The sequence below is a fragment of the Coptis chinensis genome, chromosome 3 (assembly GCF_015680905.1).
Source record: "Coptis chinensis isolate HL-2020 chromosome 3, ASM1568090v1, whole genome shotgun sequence".
NCBI lineage: Eukaryota > Viridiplantae > Streptophyta > Magnoliopsida > Ranunculales > Ranunculaceae > Coptis > Coptis chinensis.
The window spans coordinates 55,703,876-55,714,486 of NC_141458.1; the positions used below are offsets into that span (position 1 = coordinate 55,703,876).

Genomic DNA, 10,611 nt, shown 5'->3' on the forward strand with positions numbered 1-10,611 from the left:
GCCATGAATGACCTGTTATATTTTTATGCCCATAAGAGGCTATGATTATGTGTATGGAAAGCTCAGAGATGGTTGTGACTCACAAGTTACGAGTTTACAAGATAAAAATATATTTCCTGGAGGCGATATCCCCATTTGGGACATATGTCTTGTAGTGGTACTCGGGGTGAGTGAGGCACACGGGTATTTGTGATTTGGCAAATGTGTGAAGTGCAAATCGTTGAGTAGGAACTAAAGGTTGGGCAGTGTCTGTTAATAAATGAGTCAATTAGATAATTAATAAACAAAATAAAATATTAATTTTACGTACGAGTCAGTTATTGCATATGAATATTTATGTACTATGATGTACATGATTTTTTACAAGAAATGTATACATGGTTTGTGTGAGTTGATACTCATGATGGATGAATGTACTCCCTAGTGGTGATTCTCCTCGTTCTCATAAGTAGACGAGTGGTTTTAAAGTAAAATATTGGCTTTATGTATGAGCGAGCTGTAGGATATGATTGGTTGTCTATTATGATATGATATATATGATTTCTTACGAAAGAATGTAAATTTGGTTAACGTGATATAATGGATATGGTGGTGTGACATGAATATTAATATTGGTGATATATTATGTCAGATTGTGTATTCTCATGGTTATTGTGAGAGAAGTAGATATTTGAATTAAATGTTTTCAGTTTGGGAAAACCTAACTTTGTTTTGCAGGAGGGTAGGACTTATTAACATCTTGTGCAGGGATGTTATCTTATCGTAACACGTAAGTGGTTATAGGTAAGATTTTAATTAAATTAATTTACAAGATATTGGGATTTAAATCATACTTGGGGAGAAACTACATGCCGTTTTGAGAAAACGGAACTAACTTGTCTTCCAAGTTGAAATGATTGAATAGTATTGTTGGTTAGAAAGATATTAGGCAGTTTTGTTTTGAGGAAGATGTAATAGAGTTGGTTAGAAATTCTTAAATTCGTGATTGAAGAGTTGTTCTTTCGGTTTTAATTTGATTCATTTTTTTTATATCGTGTTTGGTAATGGGTTATTAATTAGGGTTTTGTATAGGACATATTGATGACTTGTGGAGTCATAGGTAGCAAAGGGGTCATACGCAGAGTAGCGAAGAGGAGACATGATGCGGCGGATCAGGTCCGCGGTAACCTAACTGCCGAGAACTGCCATATAGGGAGTGGGACAGGTGGAGAGCTGAGGAGCGTGAGATGGAGAGGAGATGAACGAACCTGATGAAAAGAGAAGTTAGGAAAAAAGAGACAGTAAATAAAGAATAGAGGGTGAAAAAGAGGAGAAAAAAGAGGAGAAGTAAATCCATTAGGTTGTAATATTTTGAGTATACATTTTGGCACCATCTATGGGGAGAGAGAAATAAAATGCCCACCATAACAAAAAAGGGAGTAGGAAGACCTAGGAAAGAAACTGTTCGAGAGGTAGTAGAGGAGGTTGTGAGCGAAGAAAGATAGGTGGGTGGAGAGGAAGAGATATCTGATGTGGCGTGGCAGACGCCTCCAGACTTATGCAAGAAGAAATAGTTAGGTTGAGGAACGAGAACGCCGAGTTGAGAAAGGAAAGAGAAACTGTCACAGGAGGACATGGAACGTGGGGATCATCGAGGCAGTGAGATGGAAGGGGAAAATGAGGAATACCAGCCCCGGGGAGTAGATCCAGTAGAGGGCATCACGCTGGAGGTAGTACAGGCAATGATTGAGAAAGATAGAGAAGTGAATCGTGCATCTAAAAAAGTGAACCAAAGTGCTGCTCAAAAGGAAGTTGCTAACCTCAATAAGAATCAACTGGTGGATTCGATCTGGAATTCGGAGGTGCCTAAGAGATTCAGTCAAGCAAGATTTGAAAGGTATGATGGGAAGGGCGACCCAACTGATCATTTGCATCACTTTAGACAACAGATGCCATTATGGCAGGAAAGTAAGTATGATGGACTGCGCTGCATGATGTTCCCTGCCAGCCTTAAGGGGGGAGCCTCGGATTGGTATTACCACTTATCTTCGCGGAGCATCAGTAGATTTGAAGAGCTAGAGTGCGCCTTTGTGGACCATTTCATCCACCAGAAAAGGAGGGTAGTGGATATCGCGGCCTTATTCAACATCAAACAGAGGTCAGCAGAATCGTTAAGGGAATTTCTGTGTAGATTCAAAGAAGAGACCCTGAGGGTGGAGAATCTGGATGAACATACAGCAGTCATTGCCTTTCAGCACGGCTTGAGGTAGGGGACTAGAGTCCACGAGTCGGTGTCCAAAATAGAAATCACCACTCTGCATGCTCTGTACCCAAAGGTAGAAAAATATATTTGGTACGAGGACATAATGCAAAGAAATGCGAGGGAACAAAAGAGATCCGGGAAGGCAGTGCAGGTGGTGGATAAGGATGATCGAAGAGATAGGGTCAAGAGAGAAGAGAGAGAAGGGGGATCCTACAGAGGGGAAAATCGTGGACCCGAAAGAACTGGAGATCGGAATAGGAGAGATATTCACGAAAGAAAGCCATACTGTGAGATAGAACAGACACCTCTTAACAGGCCATTAGAGGAAATCTTGCCACTCATCAAGGGGTTGCAGCATTATGAAGGACCGTGGAATACACCTGGAGAGATAGAGGGGAAACCTTTTTGTGCCAATCATCAGATTAGGAACCATGCCACTAACGAGTGTTATGCTTTGAAGTGGCTGGTGGAAAGAATGATTGAGAAGGGGATGCTCAGAGAATTTGTCGCGGAGGTTCGTCATGCGGAGAGAGTGCAGGCTCCTGCTAGGATCTTGGGAACAATAAATGTCATTTACAGTGGAGAGACACTCGGAAGAAATCCCCACCGAGACAAGATAAGAAAGACAGCGAGCTTACAGCAGGTGAATGAGGTCGCAAGCATGCCGCGGTTAGTGTTGGGAACTACGATGGGCGAAGGAAACATAATGTTCACACTGAAAGACTTGGAATCAGTGATTCCGCCGCATGAGGATGCTTTGGTGATTACCATAGCAATGGGTAATTATCTAGTGAAGCGGGTGTTGATAGACTGTGGAAGTTCGGTAGATCTGTTATTTAAAGGGGCCATGGAAGAGATGAACATAGATAGAGATCAGTTAAAGATTCCTCAGACCAATTTATATGGCTTCAATGGTATCATGACAGAGCCTATGGGGGAGTTAACATTACCAGTAACAGCAGGTCCGAGGACGGTATTCACCAGGTTTATGGTGGTAGATACTGGGTCCCAATATAATGCCATTCTGGGGAGAAGATGGATTCATGAAATGAAGGCCATTCCGTCGACCTATTATCAAATGATCCGCTTCCCCGCGACGGGGGGGGGATGTACGAAATAAGGGGGGATCAAGTGGCCGCGCAGAATATACATCAGGTGACGGTAAAAAATATGGTCCGCGGAATAGGAGGGGAAAAGTCGACATGCGAGAAAGGAGAATCATAGTAATTACAAAAGGCAGACTCGACTGAAGGATATGAGCCTCCTCAGGGACCGAAAACTTTGGATGAGATTTAGATCGTGAACCTGGGGGTGGGAGAGGAAGAGAAGTTTACTTCGGTCGGGTCGGACTTGCTAGAGGAATGGAAAATCAAGCTGATACAATTATTGACAGAGAATGCTGATATATTTGCATGGGCGATTGAAGATATCACAGGGATAAATCCAGAGTTTGCTTGTCATCACTTGCATATGAAAGAAGATGCGAAGCCTGTAAGACAAAAGATGAGAAGCGTAAGACCCAAATACGCGGAAGGGATTCACGAGGAGGTTATACGGCTTAAGGGCGCGGGGATAATTAGGGATGTGGAATGTACGGAATGGCTGTCCAACGTTGTCGTTGTTCCAAAAAAGAACGGCAATGTCAGAATGTGTGTTGACTTTACAGACGTGAATAAAGAGTGCCCAAAAGACTATTATCCTATGTCGCGAGTGGATGAGTTAGTGGATAGAACTGCTGGTTTCAAGGTGTTTTCTTTCATGGATGCGTCCATGGGATATAACCAGGTCGGGATGTTCGGCTTAGATCAGGAGAAGACAATCTTCGTGGTGGAAGGAGGTACTTACTGTTATAAAAGAATGCCTTTTGGTTTAAAGAATGCGGGGGCTACATTTCAGCGGTTAGGGGAAAAAAGTTTGAAGACAAGATTAGGAAGGGCATGGAAATATATATTGATGATATGGTGGAAAAAAGCATGTCAGAGGAGGAACACTTGAGGGGTTTCCAAGAAACTTTTCACATACTTCGGAGGCATAGGCTGAAACTCAACCCCGAGAAATGCACATTCGGGGTAACTTTAGGAAAGTTCTTGGGTTATATAGTCACATACGGTGTAATAGAGGCAAATCCTGAGCATATTAGATCACTGGTTGAGATGTCGTCCCCTCAGAATGTGAAAGAGGTGCAATGGTTGGCCAAGAAGGGTCGCGGCATTGAACATATTTATATCTAAATCATCGGACAAATGCAGACCATTGTATCGGTTGCTGAGGAAAACGCCATATTTCTGATGGACCACTGATTGTGAAGAAGCCTTTCAGGAGTTGAAGGTTTATTTAGGACAAGCACCTTTGCTATCGCGACCGGAGCAAGGAGAGAAATTGTATTTTTATTTGGGGGTTTCAGAGTACGCGATAAGCTCAGTCCTAGTGCATGTTGTAGAAAATGTAGAGAAGCCAGTTTACTTTTGGAGTAAAACCATGCTAGACGCAGAGACGCGATACAATAGAATTGAGAAGTATGCCTTGGCGTTGATATTCTCTGCATTGAAGTTGAAGCCCTATTTTGAGGCTCACTCAGTGGTGGTGATAACAAATCTGCCCCTCAAGCAAGCGTTGAAGGCAGAAAAGTCAGGCAGAATGCTAAAATGGGCAGTGATGCTTAGTTGCTACGAAATCCAATATTAGATTAGAACGATAGAAAAGGCGCAAGCCATGGCGGAGTTCCTAGCAGAATTTCCGGCCGAGGATCCCACTTGGGAAGAGGAAATGGTCATGGACTAGGAGGGAGAATCTAAACGTGATCCCTTGGATCCTTGGGATATGCACAATGGATGGAGAGTATTCGCGGATAGATCAGCTACAGATACCGGGAATGCAATTAGCGTTGTTTTGGTGACTCCTGAGAACACAAGGCTGGAGTTGTCAATGAAACTGGGATTCACGGCTTCTAATAATGAATCTGAATATGAAGCAGTGATAGTAGGTTTAGATTTGGCACAAGATCTGGGAGTAAGCGAGTTATCGGTGTTCTCTGACTCTAACTTGGTTATTTCTCAGATGAATGGGGGGTTTGTGGTACGTTGCCCAAGGATGGCGCGATATCTAGAGGTTCTACAACGAAAAGCCAGCAAGTTCAAAAAGATTCAGTTTGCCCATTTGGGCCGCGGTGAAAACAGACATGCTGACGCTTTAGCATATGTGGCTGCTGTACTTCTAGGAACAGAGGGTCGTTCTATTAAAGTGAAGGTGTTGAGTAGGCCAAGTACATCAGAAGAGGAGGGTGTATGGCTCACCATTGAGAGGGAGGTAGGTTGGATGACGCCTATAAAAACTTTTTTGATGGGAGTAGAGATATTGAATAAAAAGGAGAGATGAAGGATGGAGCAAGTAAGTCAGAGATACGTTCTGTTAGATGGGGATTTGTACAGGAACAGTTTCAGCGGGCCACTGTTGAGATGCATAGGGCCACAACAGGTGCAAGAAGTTTTAGCCGAGGTACATGAAGGTGATTGTGGAAGTCACTCAGCTGGATGAACAACAACCCATAGATTGATATCTCAGGGGTATTTTTGGCCCCATATGAAAAGGGATGCGACAGAGTATGCAACAACTTGTGAGAAATGCCAGAGGTTTACATAACTCATACATTCCCCAGCTGAGCCGCTGCATAATGTGTTTAGTCCGTGGCCATTCGCTCTGTGGGCATTGCATATAGTGGGGCCCTTGCCCATGGCAAGCGGCAAAAGAAGATTTATGCTGGCCGCCACTGATTATTTAACCAAGTGGGTGGAGGGAGTGGCACTACAACAAGTCAAAGAAGAGAATGTGAAGAAGTTCCTTTGGGAGAACATCATATGCAGATTTGGATTGCCGTATACAATCATTGCAGATAATGGAACACAGTTTACTGGGGGAAAGGTGCGCCAATTCCTTCCAGCCTACAAAGTGAAACAAGGGTTCTCGGCGCCATACAATCCGGAGGGGAATGGTCAAGCGGAAGCATCAAACAAAATCATCATGGACAATTTAAAGAGAAAGTTGGAGGACAGAAAGGGAGCGTGGGATGATGAATTGAATCATGTTTTATGGGCTTATCGTACTACACCGCGAACCTCCATGAATGAATCACCATTCGCAATGGCATATGGAGTAGAGGCTGTCATACCTGTGGAAATGATAGAGAAAACGATAAGAACCAGGGCTGTGGAAATGGGCTAAATGAGAAGATATTAGCCATTGAGTTGAATGTCGTCATTGAGGAAAAAAGAGATATAGCTCGCATGCGACTGGAGGAGTACCATTGAAGGCTAGAGAGACAGTATGATAGACGAGTAAAGCCGCGTGCATTCATGATTGGGGATTTGGTGCTGCGAAGGGTTTCCCTAGCCTACTAAGAAAGAGAATGACGACAAACTAGGACCCAACTGGGAAGGACCGTATGTCGTGACAGAGAAGGGAACTTCTGGGACCTACAAGATTAAGATGCCAGCAGGGGCAACAATTGAGAAACAATGGAATATCAGAATGATGAAGAAATTCCATGAAAGAAGCAGTGTTTAGCTTTCCAGTGGGACAAGAATTTTTTTTTATATATAGAGCGATCAGAAAATGTATTGTGTTTCGAATTCTAAGTCAATGAAATAAAGAATGCATTTCTTTCACACCTAGCATGAATACTGCACTACTAAAAAAAAGGGATTATAAGCTCAGCTAAAAGGTGAGATGTTAGAGTTTTTACCTCGGTTTTCTAGGGAAAAACAACCGAGGTAAAATCCACTGAGATAATAGAGTTCTATAAAACCGAGATAATAAGCTACTAAATTATCTCAGAAGTCTGACATCTTATCTAAATATATTATCTCAGTTTTCTAAATGAAACTGATATTATATAGAATAAAACCAAGATGAATTGTTGATTGAAACCAATTAGTATAGAAGAAAACTGAGATGTTTTTTTTTTATTGAAACCGAGATAATATCAAAAAATAACCGTGATAAACTCTTTTGGAAAGGGAGATTGTTTGACAACCTTTTATCTTACCCTTTGTCATTTTTTGCTGGTATTGCTCATGACAATTAACCATCAAATAAAAACCTGTCCCAAACCACCACATTCCCTTTCATATTCATAAACATCAACACCAATTAACAAAAGCAACCCAACATAAGTAAATTCTTTGAAGAACTTATTTCATTAAGATAAGAAAGAACAATGTCGAATATGAACTTAACTTTCGAAGAGTACTAGTGATCAGTCAATTATTTATAAAAACTCAAATATTGTATCAACTACTATTCTTTGAACTATAATAAGACATTTTTTTAACCTTTCTCTATATATCAGGAAAGGAGATAGATGGTTCCTGCTGAATTTCCTCTTTACAGATGGTTCCTGCTATGAATCGACAACTCCCAAGGTATTCACATCGATCGTCAGCTGGATTTTGGAAGTGGGGTTGCAACATACCTATATCCTTCGGAAATCTGACTTCCATAATATGTTCCACTCCACTGATTTCCACGATTCACCCTCAACTGGAAAACAAACATAAAAGAATCATCACAAAAACTGATAACAGGGTGAAGATCAGAAACAGTGATGAAAAACAGCTTTGTAACCATTTTGTCAGTTTCATTTTATTTTCCTTCTCTCTCTTGTATCTGTGTGTGTGTGGATACCAATTGTACCTGCTTATTGCTTGCTGGATTTTTGCACCATGAGAGATAGACTGTTTGTTTTTCAATAACTGTCCTATGAAGCTTCAGCAATGCCTCCTCAACATTACTTCTGCAAGAATAATGAAGAAATGGCAGATCACTTGTTAGCTGAAGAATTAAACCATAGGCAAGTGATCAATTTGCATTTCATTATACATGCTGACATAATTCCCCATACTTGTTGGCAAATTCGACAAACTCAAATCTTTTCCCACCCAGAATTCTCACAGATGTAGTGTCTCCATACTGAGAAAATGTCTGCCTGAGATCTTCAAGACTGACACTTGGATCTAATCCTCCAACATAAATCTACAATAAAAGAAAATTTTCTGACACCAAATTGCATAAGTAATCAACGGCAAAATGCTGATGGGTATAAACATATGACTCACTGTTGTGTTGATAAAGTATTCATCGCACTGGACATTTTGGGCAGAGGCTCGACTTGATGCATACCCACTTACGATCACAAAGCTAAGCTAATTTAAGAAACTAAAAAATATACTTCATATAAAATCAGAAAAAAAAAAATATGTTCACGTGCTTCCTATTCAAACACCACTTTCATGTGGTTACTGCATTCTAATTGTTAACTACAATGTCAGCCACTAGTTTGATACCAACAAGTGTTTGTTATTTCGTATCATATATAAGAGTAGTAAAAACAATAGTAAAAGCATGCAAGCAAAGGAAAAGAAAAGTGGCAATGTCTATAAACATCTCCCGATGTGAGAAATTATATCAACTTTCAACGAACCTTTTTAAAAAGTTAGCTAAGGTTAGCTGAACATTTTCTGTAAGACACTAAGCAAAGTTCAATCGAGCTAAAAACTTATATTTGGTTTTGTTTGGAAGGGTGGATTTCAAAAATGTTAACGTCGTTTCGGTGAGCGCAGGTCAACTGACTACTCTTGTAAGAATTAGCTGAGGTTAACCGAAATACTTTTGTATGTCACAACCAAGGTTCTCATTGCAAAGTTGTAAGACTTGGCCACTAAGAACCAAAGCAATGTCCTCTTTTAGAGACTTGGCCACTAAGAACCAAAGCAATGTCCTCTTTTAGTCTGGCAATGCACCAGCGCCTAGAGGTGTCATGTAACTCGGGTTTCTCAAACATGCACTTATTCACCTAGACTCAATGACAAACCACCCTTATATTCTCTATATGCATGGTAAATCATTACCACATACCTTATGGTGAAGATTGCTGCTGATCTTGGTAACATTACAGTGGTTTCTCTGAATCACAGCTTCTAGATTGTGCCAAGATATTGGCTCACTTCCACTTGGTGGCCAGCGAGGATAAGCTCCAAGCCATTTTCAAGAAGTATACACATCCTCTTCGGGGTGTAGTTACTCTACTGCCACCAGCTAAACACCTTTTGAATTGATCCAGTTTACCACTAAATGGCGTTTGTAGTTGATTACAGGTCATTGTTTCTGTAATGACCAGACTTAAGTTTGTGTCCTTGTGCAATCAGTAACACTTTCTCTTTTGTATGATAGGCGTAACACTAGCGCTCTAGATACGCATGCCCCTAGGCCTATTGCCTATTCTCAAGGTTTAACTATTGTGCCTTAAGACTAGAGGCGCCTAGGCACACCCCATAGTCTAGCCGGCGACTATAAATGAATGCATATAGAGTCTTGGTATATAGTCTCACTTCAAAGCCATGACCACAGGTGAGCAGAACTTCATCAAACCTTTGCAGCTTTGTTAGCAGCAACAACAAAGTTCTATTTAAGTTTTGCATCATAGTTACGTATTTCATTCGGTAATAAGAAAGTGGACAAAGCCCTCAAAATAATTCCCGGCATAAATTGTGCCCTCCAAAGTTTTGGTTCATGTATAACCAAATCTAAACACGTTACCGAGGTAGTCACGCAGATTGCTGACCTAGGTTTACTCAAAGGAGTTACCAAGAAAGAAGTTAATAAACTTAACAAATATATATTGTTATTTGTACGTCTGTATAGATAAATGCATATGGATACTGTGATGCATGTATACATGAATCAATATAACCAGCAAACAAAATGCAATGAGAAAGAGATAAAGAATGCCTCACAGGATTCACAGGTCAGAAATGAATAAATAGCATAAGAAAGCACAGGATGCACTCTGAACGTAATTAAGTAAAACGTAATGCAAAATTGTTAAAGAGAAACATACTTCCTCAATGCAGAACAAGGAGGCCGCGCTGATAAAAGTGGAAGTGACAACAATCCACCTGCAGTCGTCCCAGAGTATGACCGGAAGGGTGAGATACAAAAGCACTAAAAACCTTGAGGTCAAGCGAGTGTAAGAAAGAGGAATTGGAATACCAATGGGTTGTTCACAGAGCAATTTCTTCATGAAAACAAGTAAATTTGGATTCCTGCAGTGCATTGAGCCTACCATAAGCCAAAGCATAATCAAATCCTATGACTATAATGAAGTGCTTTGCTAGGCCAAGATGGATATACCAAGAGGTCATAGGTCTGGGTCTGCTTTTTAGACAAGCTACTGAATTTATAGTTGAGTAGTAGGGCATGGGGGTATTGCTGTATTGATGTTTGTTATTTGTATCTTTTAAACCTTTTCTTGATTTACTTATTAATGTGTTTTCTTTTAATTATAATGTACTGGACAAGCATCACCGTTGCACACC

At 40.8% G+C, this 10,611-nt stretch overlaps 1 protein-coding gene across 1 annotated transcript; it reads left to right on the plus strand.

Annotated features, from left to right (window-relative positions):
- The first annotated feature begins 5,062 nt into the window (after window positions 1-5,062).
- On the plus strand, window positions 5,063-6,460 carry LOC147510087 (uncharacterized). Its single transcript, XM_086598005.1, has 4 exons — window positions 5,063-5,251; window positions 5,300-5,548; window positions 5,671-5,737; window positions 5,898-6,460. The coding sequence occupies exons 1-4, from the start codon at window positions 5,063-5,065 to the stop codon at window positions 6,458-6,460; spliced, it is 1,068 nt and encodes a 355-aa protein (XP_086454131.1).
- Window positions 6,461-10,611: the final 4,151 nt, after the last annotated feature.